Below are 15,650 nucleotides of genomic sequence, written 5' to 3'. Positions count from 1 at the left end.
TTATTTTTTTCCTTCTTTCTAACTGTTGTCCATCTCCCTGCCTCGCAGTGCTGTTAGCCAATCAGAGGCGATATGTTTGCATGTATGAACATTCATCAGCAAGAAAAGAAATCCTCCCCCCCCCCACTTCTCCACTGGACTAAAGCAGTGCTATACCAGATCACCTGAGCACTTTTTTCACACCAAACGGCTCACTTGTCATTCATTCTTACTAGAGACCACAACTAGACGTTTAAAATGTTTAACCTTTAAAGTGTTCCTCCTCAGGTAAGTTCAGGAGACAAGAACTTGCTTTAATGCCTTACTGGCCATGTATTTTAACTCTGTTGTTTGTTGCGCTGATTGAGTCTGCAGCCAGACGCTTTGTTGTAACCCCTATCCTCAGATGGTCTTCCAGGCCTGCATGCTCTGACTAAACAAATCCTGCTGAACGGTATGCAGAACTCCGCTCCTCGTCAGGCCTAGCGGTCATTCTTAACCAGTAGAGCATAAACAAGCATTTAGCGCTCCCGGAGAACCCAATCCCTCCAGTGAGTTTGAGAGTGCTTTTTGCTCTGTCCTTTTCTCCAAGCAGATCAATAGTGTGACTGGAATGTGGTTCTTAGCGTTCTCCTCATGGTAAACATTAGCATTAGGGGCAGTGCAGGCTGGTTTGAGATCAGTGATAAAGGGAGCCCGGTAATAGTGTGCTCATTACTGCTGTATCTCACTTCTGGATCAGATTTAAACACCTCCCACCTCCCCCCTCACCACACACACATTACAGCAGGAATGCTGGAGTGTGTGTGTGTGTCTGGAAAGTTGGCGGACAGTGCAGGAATTCCTGGGATGACTGATTCCTCTCCTGAAAGAGTGTTTCTGTGTGAATCATTGGCACTTTGTCAGAATCGTTTTTCCCGTCTGGAGGTGGTCCAGGCAGATGCAGTGCTTTCTCTGCCCTGTTTTGGAGCGTGTACGTAATTGATTCTGAGAGATTGCTTCTCAAGTTATAATTGTCTGAAAATTGACTGTTGGACGTTACGTCAAAATTTGACCACAGCATTCAAATACTGAGGCTTAAATTTTTAAACTTCATATGCAGTACCTCTGGTTGATAATAACGTAAGCTTAGTTCCTTCTGCGGTTCAATTTTTTGAATGTATTTATTAGGGGTGTCACGATTCTCTAAATCCTCAATTCAATTTTATTTCCAATTTTAGGGTCACGATTTGATTCTCGATTTTCTTTTTTCTTTTTTTTACAGCAGAGAGGCCTATGCCAGTTTTAGATTATTCAGTCATTGGTTTGATTAATCAAATTTACAATTATTTAAATTTAAATCTTATTTCAAAAGGTGGGCTTGATATAAGTGATGCAAAGTGATACAAGTGATCCGTAATACACCACATTAGGCACTAATGGTCAAAGTTAAATAATTTAATTAAGATATATATGTAATGCCATCTAGTGGCTTTTTTTTGGTAGCAGCAGTGTGCACTATTAAAACAGCAATGTGCAACATAACAAAACAAATAATAAATAATAACAACAAAATAATAGAACAATTAGAGCCTTAACAAACTGAACTCTATCCTACTATAACAGTTAAACCTGAAAAATAAGACTCGGTCCCTGAGAATGACTAGTTTTTTTTCTTAAACAAAAATATAATATTATATTTATCTGAGAGAAAGATGCTCCTTAAGGTACCAAAACAATTAACATATTTGAGGCTAGACAAAACAACTGTTATTTTGATATTTTTAAGTCTTTCTTTAAGAAGATGAGAATGTCCACATTCTCTGGAGAAAGGTCTGCTCTTTGAGCAGTCACAATGTCCGTGGCATCGGCTACAGTGTGTACATTTGCGTAGCGTGCTGCGCCACTCTTGTGAGGGAGGAATCATTGATCATCCATGACATAATTTCGACACCCCTAGTATTTATTTATTTTTTTTATATAAATTTACTGTCTCATGCCAGGGGTTTGTCTACATGGTACTTTTGACCCACTTTTATTCCTGGGAAAAAAAAAAAAAAAAGATTGTCAAGTTATCATGAAAGAGTCGAACAAAGACATTCTACTAATTTTCAAGCCAAAGATATCAATTCTGATTTAGTCTCTGACACTCATGATGTTTATTTGTATGTCTGCTATTAAAATTATTGTACAGATGACTCTTCAATAGGCCTTTGTACTGATACACAGGGTACGCACTGTCATGAAAAACCTGGAAAAGTCATGGAATTTGAAACTAGCAACTTCCAGGCCTGAATAAGTTTTTGAAAAAACAAAAATACCCAGAAAGTTTTGGAAAAGTCAAGAAATTTGCTCTCCAAATCTTTGTGTTTCAGTTTATTGATGGAGAAAAATCTACTTTGAGCAAACAAATACATCAGCTCAGAGTTAATTCAGTAATTTAGCTCTACACACTGAAGCTCTCAGGATCTGGCACATATTTTTTTATTAAAGATTGTGAATCAACATTTTTGGTTTTATTGTCCATGTCTGCACTGGTGTTTTAAAAATTGCATGATCGAGAAAATTCACATTGAAAACATAGAAAAGTAATGAAAAAATCATGGAATGTATTGGTTAAAATGTGTATGAACCCTGCTGATAAGACCCATATGGTGTCATTTAATGCAATGGTAACAAATTAATGGGGTATATTGCAAAAATACAAGCAAGACATTATATTGTGATTAAGACTATTATTGAACACTCAATTATATTTAGAGAATCACATAGAATATAAATAAAAAAAAAGGTTTTAAGGGTTTTAGGGTATTTTTAGGGTATCTTGTGTGTACAACTACTGCTAAACACAACCTTCAGCTTTTTACTATTTACCATTAGTCTTCATAGAGCACTGTCTGCTATAGTAAATCTGCAGCTGTAAAAAGACCGGTAACTATAAGCTTTGTATGCAGGGACTGTTCTAGCCCTTTAATTTGGTTTTAATTAAGCATGGCTCACCTGTCACTTCACCTCCTGCACTATTCTAGAGGTTCCTCCGAGTGTTCACTCTTTTCTTTCTCTCTCTCTCTCTCTCTCTCTCTCTCTTTTACGCATCAGTTATTTTTTGAGGTACACGAGTCCTTGGCAGTGCTCCGCTCCTCTTTTGGACAATTTAAAGTGTCGAGTGCTGTTTGGTTCGACAGTAAGGGTGGATCTGTGTCTATATTCACTGTTTTCTGTGCAGTTGAAGGAGTTTTAGCTGTTGGTATTTAGTCATGGGTGAAGAAAGATGCTTAGAGTGGCTGCAGGCCAAAACCTCTTGTTTCACTGATTCCTGACTTTTAAAAATAGTTTACTTTTATAATTTATTCCAGCAGATCCGGATGGAGGAGGAATGGGTGTACTGCACATTTAATAACAGTCTCACACACACACACATACACACACACACATGTATAAGCTGCTGCTACATGAACCCTTTTTTAAAGGTGAATTTTCCATCAGCTGTAAGCCTCATTTAGTCAGGGCTTAATTTGTGTAGGAACAAGCTGGATCCAAATCTGGCACCTCCCAAATTGGATCCGGCATCGGTTTTGTAAATCCTGCAATCCTATTCATACTTGAAATAATGTTATGCGTCTGTAAATGTGTGATAATATGAGAAATTAATAATAATATCAAAGGTAAGGTGGCACGGAGGTGCTGGAGAGGTAGTGTGTTGGTGCAGCACAGATTCAGAGGACCTGGAGTTGCAGGTAGAGCTGGGCAGTTAATTGAAAATGTGGGTTTTATTTTCTGTCCCCTTAAAACATAGTCCTGTATGTATAGTCACATCATGCGCATCATCAAGTGTATCATTAGCAGTGTGGCTTGAGTTGATCATTCTGGATTGTATTAGAGCTCGGAGTATCTAGAATTTGGGGTCTGTTGATACTAGAATTAAATAACTGTGCATTTTTTGTAAGTATCTCTGGATAAGAGTGTCTAGTAAATTATATAAATGTAAATGTAACTAGAGATGGGGCCGATCCGATACAATATCAGTATCGGGGCCGATATTGACGTAATCCGACGAATCGGATATCGGGCGGGCGCTGCCGATCCACTTACCGATCCATATTCCAGTCCAAAGCTTGAGCTGAACAATAAATCCGCCATAACGTTAACACAAAACGCATCCCTGATCAGGATTCCAGTTTAACAGTTTACCCTGAACCCCCAGCAGCTTCAGTCTGCGGCTGACTGAGTAACTTTAGCTGTTTATCTACAAAAAAGTCCATTATCTGGAGAGTTTTCACTTTGGAAACGCTGTACAGCAGAACGGTACACGTAAAGTCAGCTTCTGAGAGGTAAACAGATTAACACCAGCAGCCTGTTAGCCTAGCTAGCACTGAACTGACAGCAGCTGCATTCCGGTGTTGTGAAGGTATGAACTACAGACTGGAGTAAACTATATTCATAATCCACATATCATATAAAACCACAGCATCTACAAACACTAACCAGCACAAACACACCCATCTGTTATTTAAAAAACAGATCAGTCATTAATTTAGTTCGGAAATACAGTTAGCATTGCCACTTAGCCGTTAGCCATCTCCATTAAGATCTGCAGTCTGTTAGCCTAGCTAGCAAAATCATTCCGGCATTGTGAATGTAATAAATAACTATCTTAAGTGAACTACAGCCATAATCCACATCTAATATCAAACCACAGATCCTACCAACCCTAACCAGCACTAAGAAATCAATCTGTTATTAAAAAAACAGTGATTAATTTAGCTCGGAAATACAGTTAGCATCGCCAGTTAGCCGTTAGCTATTGCAGCTAATCCTCTATGCTACCTGTCAAAATAAAAGTCTCCTGCACAACCGTTGCAAAAAATGCCCTGAATTTAATATTTAACGTATTTAATATTTTACTTTTTTTTTATATTTAATAAAAATTCTAACATTTTATTTGAAAGAAAACTATTGTGTAATTGCATATGAAGTGTGTCAAATAAATGACTTTTGAATGCATTTACATTAAATGCACCTGTGGATACTCTTAAAAGGGCTGTGTGGTCTGTTTCAGCCTCATTATTTAACCTTAATCATAGTACTATTAATAAACTAAAAGTATCGATATTTGTATCGGTATCGGCAATCTTATATCAGTTTTATATCGGTATCGGATCGGAGCTGAAAAAAGTGTATCGTCCCATCACTAAATGTAACTCTTACCCCATGCAGTCTGCCACATGGAGGTAATATTGACACCAACTCAAACACAAAGCCACAAAAGCAGCTTATAGCAAAGAAAAATGCGAAGAAAAGGATTTGTTATAGTTAAAGTATAGTTAAGGTTAAAGTGAAAGTCTGTAAGTTTTGGGGATTAAGAAACCTCTCTGGTGAGAATGTGTACAGGGTTCCTGCAAGTCCTTAAAAAGTCTTATATTGTCTTAAACTTACTGTAAAGTTGCTGTACGTATTACATTTTCAGACGGTGCGTTTAATGCCGGTGGTAAAACACATGCTAACTTTAGCGGTGAGTGAAAGAGAACTAAGGTTAATGGAGAGCTAGCTAATGTTAGCAGTAAGCTAGCTAACATACTAACGTTAGCAGCGAGTTATCTAGCTACATTAATAGGGAAAGAATTAAGGTTAATGGAGAGCTAGATAACATAGTAACATTAGTGGTGAGCTAGCTATGTTATCGGGGAGAGGACTAAGGTTAGCGGAGAGCTAGCTAAAATAGTAACGTAGTTAGCTACATTAAATTTTGATTTCCAATAAAACTAATTATTTTCTACCAAAAAAAATATGACTACATTTTTGGGTCTTAAATAATATTTTTTTGCAATCTAAAAAAAGGTCTTAAAAAGCATTAAACTTTTAAAAGAATTGACTTTTAAAATGGTGCAAGAACCCTGGTGTAATTGCATCTAGCATGTGGAAAAGTACTTTTAAAACGTCAGCTTGTGGTGTTAACTCTTCTGTGCAGTTGAATCTATTTAGTTAGTAATGAGTAGTAATGACTGTGTTGTGCTTTCTTTTAGCTTGCTAGTTCACACCAGTTTTAATTCTGCAATTCATTTGGTTTAACAGTGTGTGAATTAATATAACTACAGTTTTTTTTCGCACTGGATTGTACGGTGCATTAATCAACACTAGTCAGGAACGGGAGTGTCGCCATGTTTTCCTTCTAATTCAGTAGGTCAGTAAGGTCACCACCCAGTGGCGAGCTTAGCTAAGTTAAGTAAACAAAACTGTAATTCTGTAAAACAGCAAAAAAGCTAGCGCATTTAGCGGGTAATGCTAGTGCTGCTCCAGCAGTGCTAGCCAGACTTAGCAGCGGGCTACAGGCCGATAATACTCACCTCTGAACAGCAAAAGAGCTAGCTTGGTTAGCAGGTAATGCTAATATTGCTCCAGCAGTGCTAGCCAGGCTTAGCAGCGGGCTACAGGCCGATAATACTCACCTCTGAACAGCAAAAGAGCTAGCGCGGTTAGCAGGTAATGCTAATATTGCTCCAGCAGTGCTAGCCGGGGTTAGCAGCAAGCTACAGTCTGATAATACTTCTCTCTGATTGGCAAATGTTAAAAACTAAAGGATGTTAAGTGCCCGTTATAGTGCAAAAAATACGGTATATCTTCACAGTACCTTTTTTTATTAGAATTAGTGCAATTGTTTTTTTAACCAGCACAACTCACCACCACTCAGAAAGTGAATAAATTAGGGTTTGCAGGGATAGTTATATTTATGGATACTGCAAAATCCAATTTAAAAGGACCATCTTGAGTACTGCTGCTTTACATAATAGGAATAAAATGTTTAATGCTGATATATATTTTAAGTCTTATTACCTAGCACTAGTTGTGGATTCAGTCCTCACTGCAGTTACTGTCTGTGAGGAGTTTGGGTGTGTTCTCCTCATGTCTGTGTGGGTGCTTCCCACCTCCCAAAATAACAAGCATGGTGGGTAAATTCATGCAGATTTGCCCGGAGGTGTGAGTAAATAAAAGTGTCTGTACGAGCTTCCTGTCCAGAGTGCATTCCTGCCTTTCACTCAGTGATTCCAGGTAGGCTCTGCATCCACCACAGACTGGGAATATCTGGAAAAGAAGATTGATGAGGATAGATTGATTCATAAATGAATATTAAATGCAGTATTGTTTCTAAATCACTCACTTTGCTGTATGAAAATGTTTGCACATTCTGGAATGAAGCTGTATTTGACATTTTTAAATAACTGAATGACTCTAGTCATGGCATGACATGCATGCACACATCTATAGTCCAGATCTGGTTGTTTTAAATGATTAAATCAAAAGGAACACTGATGATGTGGCACCCTTTCATTTATTGTGTTTTTCTACCTCATCATTTGACAAAAACGGTAATGAATGCCGCACTGATGCTATATTTATGACTTGTCAAAATGTCACCTAGTGTGAATCATCAGCTCAGTCATCCTCCAGAAGAGCTTAGAAGCACAGAGTATCGATTCATCACCTGCTAAAGAAATCTGCTGTGAACTACACTAAACACTAAAATATGATGGTATAAATACTATAGGATAATATTTGGGAACCACTAATTTAGTACACAAAAAACAGGATTCACAGAATATTTGGCAACCAAAATGATTTGGTCAAAAATGCTGTTTAGAAAAATAAAACAAGTTAAAACTCAAACCAAACACTTTTTGTCATATTGCAGCCTTTCTTCTAATGTTAGGACTTTTTTCAGAAGTAGCATTAACACTAACACACTAACACAAGAACAGAGAAACGGCAGGTATAAGTTCATTTTTGCACTCCAGTCGCAATAAATCAAATAAAGCATTTGACATCACTTATCATGTTTGGTGTCAGTTTACTGCATCTTCAAAATCTTCGCTATTTTTGTTGACGTGTTGACTGTTTTTAAGTTAAAAGATACAAGCTGTACAAGGGAAACTAGCAAACTAGCCTACCTTAGTTTGCTAAGATTTGTTATGTTTAGAATAGCAGTTCTGAGGTAAATTTGATTAGAATTGCAGTGCTAAGATGCATTTATCAAGTCAAGAGGCTTTTATTGTCATTACATCTGAGTACAGGTACACAGTGTAATGAAATTACGTTCCTCCGGAACCATGGTGCAACATAGAACAACAAGCAATAGACAACATAAAGTGCAGGAGTGACGACAGTGCAATATACAATTATAACACTAAATAACAATAAATACAATAAATACAAAAGACGAGACAATTTAAAGACAGGACAGTGCAGTACCGATACAGTATAATAGAGTGTTTAGTGAGGATAAGGTGCAGAGGTGTGTAACATACTGTAACATATAGAACATATATAATCACAGCAGTTACTGAGGTAGATAGTTTATAGTTTTTAAGAGTGCAGCAAATATTGCTAAAGGAATAAAGTCATGTCATGTGTGCTGACTGGGTGTGTGTGTGTGGGTGAAGTTCAGTCTTTGTGTGTGTAAAGGGGGGGTGGGTTGTTCAGTTCAGTTTTGTGTGAGTGTGTTGGGTGAGTGGTGGGTGGGGTGGGGTTCAGTTCTGTCTCTGTGCATTGAGAAGTCTGACTGCCGGGTGGATGAAGCTGTTGCAGAGTCTAGTAGTGGAGGCTCGGATGCTCCTGTATCTTCTGCCGGACGGCATCAGAGCGAAGAGTCCATGTGAATAATGGGTGGGGTCATTCACAATGCTGGTGGCTTTTTGGATGCAGCGTGTGGTGTAGATCTCGGTGATGGAGGGAAGAGAGACTCCGATGATTTTCTCAGCTTGCCGCACTATCCGCTGTAGGGTCTTGCGCTCTGAGTTGTTGCAGTTCCCAAACCAGACGGTAATGCAGGTGCTCAGGATGCTCTCTACAGTCCCTCTGTAGAACATGGTGAGGATAGGAGGTGGGAGATGCTTAAGTACACAAATGATTATAATAGCATTGCTGAGGTAGATTGTAAATATGTTTATGCTGTATAATCAATTTAGTGGTAAAAAGAAAAAACACTGGTCAAGCTGACATATATCACTGACAGTGAAGAAAGTTGGTTTCGCCTTATGTATGAATTTTATTTTATTTTTAGTCAGGTTGTAAGGAGCAAGTAAAGCCACTGTGCTGAAGTACAGTTCTCCGGCTAGCACTGCTGGAGCAGTATTAGCATTGCCCGCTAACCGTGCTAGCTCTTTCGCCGTTCAGAGGTGAGCATATCGGAGTGTAGTTTACTGTGAGAAAGCTAATATTGCCCTGGCTTACTAGAGCACTCAGGGTGAAGCAAAAACACTGCTAAAGTAAACTTAAGATTAAAATAGCATTGCTGAGGTTGATTTGTAAATATGTTAAGGCTGTATAATTAATTCAGTGGTGAAAAAAAAATGTCAAAAGCGTTTGATATTCAGTATTTAGCTCTCGGCCTAAAGTTTCAATTCGGTGCATCTCTACAAAGAGCTCAGGAACCCTGGGTTGAGCGGTCCACTTTATGATTCAATACGGGGCAACTTTCACGCCTTGAAGTTTATTGTAGTGAAGGTTAGTGTAGAGTGTAGACATGACATTCACTGCATGGAGTACTGAGCTGAGAATCAGCCTGTGGAAGACTATTTATGACTGTGGATAAAATGGTAATGATGGCAGAGTTAACGCTCGGAGAAAAAACTCCATCAGTCAAACGGATTGCAAATAGGTTTGAATTGCCGATTAAGTGGGAGACTCTGTAGGTCGATAAGAATGTCCCGAAGATCCTAAGATGAATCCTCCTCTGCATAGACTGTAGTGAGGAGAGAAGATTGCAGGAAGATTGGATTTGAGTCTCTGAATCTATCAGGTCCCTGTGGGCCTCATACACTCTGACTGCTTTACACTAGTGTTTACATATTGATTTCTCTTACTCATTCTCTTGTGCTCTCCCTCTCTCTCTCTCTCTATCTATCTATCTCTCTCTCACTCCCTCCTTTATTACACACATGCGCTACCGCTCGGGTGGAACTCCAAGTTCTTGGTCTGCAGTTCGGCAGAAGTCTGAAGGGAGGAATTTGTTTTTGTCTATAAACTCTAGAAACTAAACTTGAGGGGAAGTAAGCTCGGATGGCGTGCAGCGGGTAGAGGAAAAAGGTCAGCAGAAAGAGTGTGTAGTGTATCCTGTTTTGATATCAACTCCATCCTGCATTCACAAAGAGGAATGCTCCTTTGAACTGACGTTGAAACTGCAAGTGTTTGTCTCCGTGTGTTAGTGTTGCTCTGTGATGTGTTTATTACTAGATCACAGATAAAGACTACCTCTCTCAGATAAGGACTTATCTAATCTCGATAAGTCTTCGATCAGTTCGTTCTAAACAGAGAACATAACACACTTAGTTATTTTGAGTGAGTAAAAGCAAACTACTGATGTCAGTAACAGTCGCAAAGTGTAATTCATGCTTTGAGTACTCTTTAAAGGACACGTTTTACACATGCTTTTCTGGACAAGCTGACATATAGAACCAATACTGACCATGAAAGAAGTTGGTGGGCTGGATTAATGTAACAACAATTTGTTATTTATGTTTGATAGTAATTAACTGACACTCTTATCCAGAGCGAATTACAAGGTTATTCCTAGTACAGAGGTGGGCCAAAATGGTGTTAGGGGTCTTGCCCAACGACTCTTATTGATGTAGCACAGCATAGTCATCCAGACCTGGAATTGAACCCCAGTCTCCCACATGGTAGCTCTGTGGCAGACGGTGATGTTATCCACTGCACCACACCAACCACTTATGCCACAATAATGCTAAAAGAAGAAGCAAAAACCTCTGGAATATAATCAAGAGGAAGATGGATAATCACAAGCCATCAAACCAAACTGAAATTTTTGCACCAGGAGTGAGTAGCATAAACTTATCCAAAAGCATTGTGTAAGACTGGTGGAGAAGAACATGCCAAGATAAAACTTTTATGAATATGAACTTGAATTTGAGATCTAAAAGCTCTGCATCTTTTTTGTTATTTCAGCAATTTCTCATTTTCTGCAAATAAATGCTCTAAATAACAATATTTTTATTTGGAATTTGGGAGAAAAGTTGTCCGTAGTTTATAGAATAAAACAACAATAGCAAAATCAAAGAAACTGATTCAGAAATTAAAGTGCTCTCTTTATTTTTTCCAGAACTGTATACGACATATATGGGTTTTACAGTATAAGGCATGTCTTGAAAGCATTTTGATGCTCGCTCAGTAGCAGCAGTCACCGACCCCTGACCAATCACTGAGGCTCTGTGTCAGAGTCAGTTTGCTGATGCAAAGTCAGTTTGTTGATGAACTGTTGTTTGCTTCTTTTTTTTTAGCATTATTCTTATATTTATGCTTCAGTAACTTTTGTTACTGTAATTATTCCTGGAATTCAAAAAAAGAATAATAATTGTAAATCCCTAAACTACCTTATTTAATGCATCATTGTTTTTGTCTGGTTAATTCTGTACTTCGCTTCATACAGCTTCATACAGGAGAAAATGTGCAGGAATAAAAGCATTAAGCTTATGCTTGCATATCTGTGTGAAGGACATGCTCACCAGAGGTGGTGAAATATCCCACCTGTCGTCCGTCCCTCTAGGGAAGCTCTCATGAGTGCTGATGTTGGTGCTAAAGGCTTTTCCGAGTGTCTGCTAACAGTCTGTGCATCATGTCTTGTCTAGTTAAAGATGTGAATGGTGAACATGTCGCTGGCTCTAATGACTGCTCTGCTGTTGTTTGTTTGCAGTGATGGGAGGTTTGCTGTGATTGGTGGAGGCGTCCTGCAGATTGTCAACCTGACAGAGAGGGACGCTGGAACGTACAGCTGCCAGGCGGACAACGGCAACGAGACCATCGAGACACAAGCTCAGCTCACTGTGCAAGGTGTGTGTCTTATTAAGCTTACTAAATGGGGGATTTACATGCGTTATGTGGACATTTTGATGATGTGCACAGATAGCTTATTTGTATCTGAGAAAAGACAAGCGTGTGTGCGGTATATATTAATTGCAATGTGGGCATGTAATATAGTCACACTACAGCACATGTAATTACATATAAGGAGTAGTGATGAAATAAATGTTATTTTTTTCCTGATTGATGCAAAATGAAAATATACACTTCATATTTGTCTATATCAGGGGTAGTCTGTATCTAGTTGAGATGATTTATTTTTCTTTAATGTAGGGCTGCAACAGCTAATTGACTAAATTGATACAACTAGTCATTAAAATAGTTGGTGACTAATTTATTAATCGATTTGTGCTGTAAGTCAACTAAAATAGTAACAGTAAAGCACTCTTAAGGTGAATTCATGTTGGATCCATGGGTGAAGGAGATTCACAGTAAGTTTGTAGCAAGTTGTTTCATTTTTTTAGTTCTCTCATGCAGTGTTATTAGAGCCTGCTAGAGTAGTTAAACAAGTTTTCCACTTCCACCTAAATTCCACCTTTAATCTTGCAGCTCTAACAACAGTTCAAAAACGAGCCGTAGTTTTATTCAAGCTAAGATTAGCGACAAGTTCTGTTTTTTCTCTCTCACTCAATGTGCCGGGAGCCTGCTAGAGTAGTTAAACAAGATGCTCACATTTATCAAATTTTCCATTCCACCTTTAGCGCGGTGGAAGTAGCAGCCTTTTTTAAGGTATTTTCTGACTCTGACTTTGCGTGTAAGAATCACAGCCAAGTATATATTTACATTACATACACTGTTATTGTGTTATTAATCTCTCGCTATCTTTAATAAACTCCTGAAGACAGAGCTCTTCAAAGAGCACTTACTCTCCTAACACCTCTAACACACTAACTACTTCTAACCTCATTTCTTTCTCCCCCTCCTTCACTCCTCTATCCCTTTATTTAAGTTGGCTTGGAAAAGCCAACTTCTTGTTCTTCGTAATCTTCTTATTATTATTATTAAGTTGGCTTGGAAAAGCCAACTTATTGTTCTTCGTAATCTTATTCTTATTATTATTATTATTAAGTTGGCTTGGAAAAGCCAACTTACTGTTCTTCGTAATCTTATTCTTATTATTATTATTCTATTCGCAAAATTTAATCACTATCTCCTCCTAGGGCTTTTGACGTAGAACCACGAAATTTTGCAGTATCGTAGGACCTATACCCGAATAGGTTGCTTGTGCTTTTTTAAGCGATACATCGTACGGTTTTCGTAAAAACTTCGTAAACGTACGCTTTTTTTTCCCATAGGAAATGAATGGGGGACAACTTTGAACGACTGTGTAGGTAACAATTTTTGACATACAAAGACAAAAATCGGACGGTCTATAGAACTTACCGTGTTCTTTCCGAAAATTTTAACGTTTTGACGATATGTCGTACGGTTTTCGTACAAATGTCGTACGAAGTTTTCCCATATAAATGAATGGGGGGCCCAGAGTTCTAACTCACACACGAGCAGCTCTGCGCACGGAACCCCTTCTCTCCCCTGCTCCTCCAGTACTGTGAGTGTATGGAGGAGCTGCTGTATGGAGCAGCTATCAGTCAAAAGTTTGGACACCCCGGCACCCCAGCCAGGGCTTAGCAACCACCTAATAACTGCTTAGCAACCACCTTAGCAACCACCTGGAAAACGTTAGCAACTGCCTAGCAACCACTTAGCAACACCTTAGCAACCACCTGGAAAACGTTAGCAACTGCCTAGCAACCAGTTAGCAACCACTTAGCAACCACTAGGAAAACGTTAGCAACTGCCTAGCAACCACTTAGCAACCACTTTAGAAATGATAGCAACTGCCTAGCAACCAGTTAGCAACCACTTAGCAACCACCTGGAAAACGTTAGCAAATGCCTAGCAACCACTTAGCAACCACTTTAGAAATGATAGCAACTGCCTAGCAACCACTCAGCAACACCTTAACAACCACTAGGAAAACGTTAGCAACTGCCTAGCAACCACTTAGCAACCACCTTAGAATCGATAGCAACTGCCTAGCAAGCACTTAGCAACACCTTAACAACCACTAGGAAAATGTTAGCAACTGCCTAGCAACCACTTTAGAAATGATAGCAACAGCCTAGCAACCACTTAGCAACACCTTAGCAACCACTAGGAAAACGTTAGCAACTGCCTAGCAACCACTTAGCAACCACTTTAGAAATTAAAGCAACTGCCTAGCAACCAGTTAGCAACCACTTAGCAACCACTAGGAAAACGTTAGCAACTGCCTAGCAACCACTTAGCAACCACCTTCGAAACGATAGCAACTGCCTAGCAACCATTTAGCAACACCTTAACAACCACTAGGAAAATGTTAGCAACTGCCTAGCAACCACTTAGCAACCACTTTAGAAATGATAGCAACAGCCTAGCAACCACTTAGCAACACCTTAGCAACCACTAGGAAAACGTTAGCAACTGCCTAGCAACCACTTAGCAACCAATTTAGAAATGATAGCAACTGCCTAGCAACCACTAAGCAACACCTTAGCAACCACTAGGAAAACGTTAGCAACTGCCTAGCAACCACTTAGCAACCACTTTAGAAACACTTTAGCAACCGCATAGCAACACCTAAGCAACCACATAGCAACCACCTAGCAACACCTTAGCAACCACCCCAGATACCATAGCAACACCTTAGCAACCACATAGCAACACCTTAGCAACCACCTAGCAACACCTTAGCAACCACCCTGTATATCATAGCAACACCCTAGCAACCACCTAGCAACACCTTAGCAACCACCCCAGGTACCATAGCAACACCTTAGCAACCGCATAGCAACACCTTAGCAACCACCTAGCAACCACCTAGCAACACCTTAGCAACCACACCGGATACCATAGCAACACCTTAGCAACCGCATAGCAACACCTTAGCAACCACCTGGCAACACCCTAGCAACACCTTAGCAACCACCCCAGATACCATAGCAACACCTTAGCAACCACCTAGCAACACCCTAGCAACCACCTAGCAACCACCTAGCAACACCTTAGCAACCACCCCGGATACCATAGCAACACCTTAGCAACCACCTCGCAACACGTTAGCAACCACCTAGCAACATCTTAGCAACCACCCCGGATACCATAGCAACACCTTAGCAACAACCTAGCAACACCCTAGCAACCACCTAGCAACCACCTGGTATATGTTAGCAATTGCCTAGCAACAGCTTACCAACCACTACAGAAATGATAGCAACCGCCTAGCAACACATTAGCAATCAAAAGTACAACCAAAAGTTTTTCGATTTCAGCATTTAAACAAGCGTTTTTAGATTTCAGCGTTTAACCAAACACCTAGCAACACCTTAGCAACAACCCCAGATACCATAGCAACACCTTAGCAACCACCTAGCAACACCTTAGCAACCACCCCGGATACCATAGCAACACCTTAGCAACCACCTAGCAACACCTTAGCAACCACCCCAGATACCATAGCAACACCTTAGCAACCGCATAGCAACACCTTAGCAACCACCTAGCAACATCTTAGCAACCACCCCTGACACAATAGAAACACCTTAGCAACCACCTAGCAACCACCTAGAAACACCTTAGCAACCACCCCAGATACCATAGCAACACCCTAGCAACCACCTAGCAACCACCTAGCAACACCTTAGCAACCACCCGGATACCATAGCAACACCTTATCAACCACCTAGCAACACGTTAGCAACCACCTAGCAACATCTTAGCAACCACCCCGGATACCATAGCAACAGCTTAGCAACAACCTAGCAACACCCTAGCAACCACCT

General features: G+C 39.7%; 1 protein-coding gene across 8 annotated transcripts in view; it reads left to right on the top strand.

Moving 5' to 3' along the window:
- LOC103047119 (neogenin) overlaps window positions 1-15,650 on the top strand; it is a 231,936-nt gene that overhangs the window by 123,653 nt on the left and 92,633 nt on the right. For all 8 annotated transcript variants that reach the window (XM_049474428.1, XM_049474430.1, XM_049474426.1 and 5 more), the window contains exon 5: window positions 11,663-11,799. In XM_049474428.1, coding sequence (XP_049330385.1) covers window positions 11,663-11,799 — 137 coding nt within the window. The remainder of the gene's footprint in view (window positions 1-11,662; window positions 11,800-15,650) is intronic.

This window comes from Astyanax mexicanus, chromosome 2, assembly GCF_023375975.1.
Source record: "Astyanax mexicanus isolate ESR-SI-001 chromosome 2, AstMex3_surface, whole genome shotgun sequence".
NCBI classification, from domain to species: domain Eukaryota; kingdom Metazoa; phylum Chordata; class Actinopteri; order Characiformes; family Acestrorhamphidae; genus Astyanax; species Astyanax mexicanus.
The sequence above is the reverse complement of the archived record's forward strand: the minus strand, read 5'-3'. Positions and strand labels throughout refer to the sequence as shown.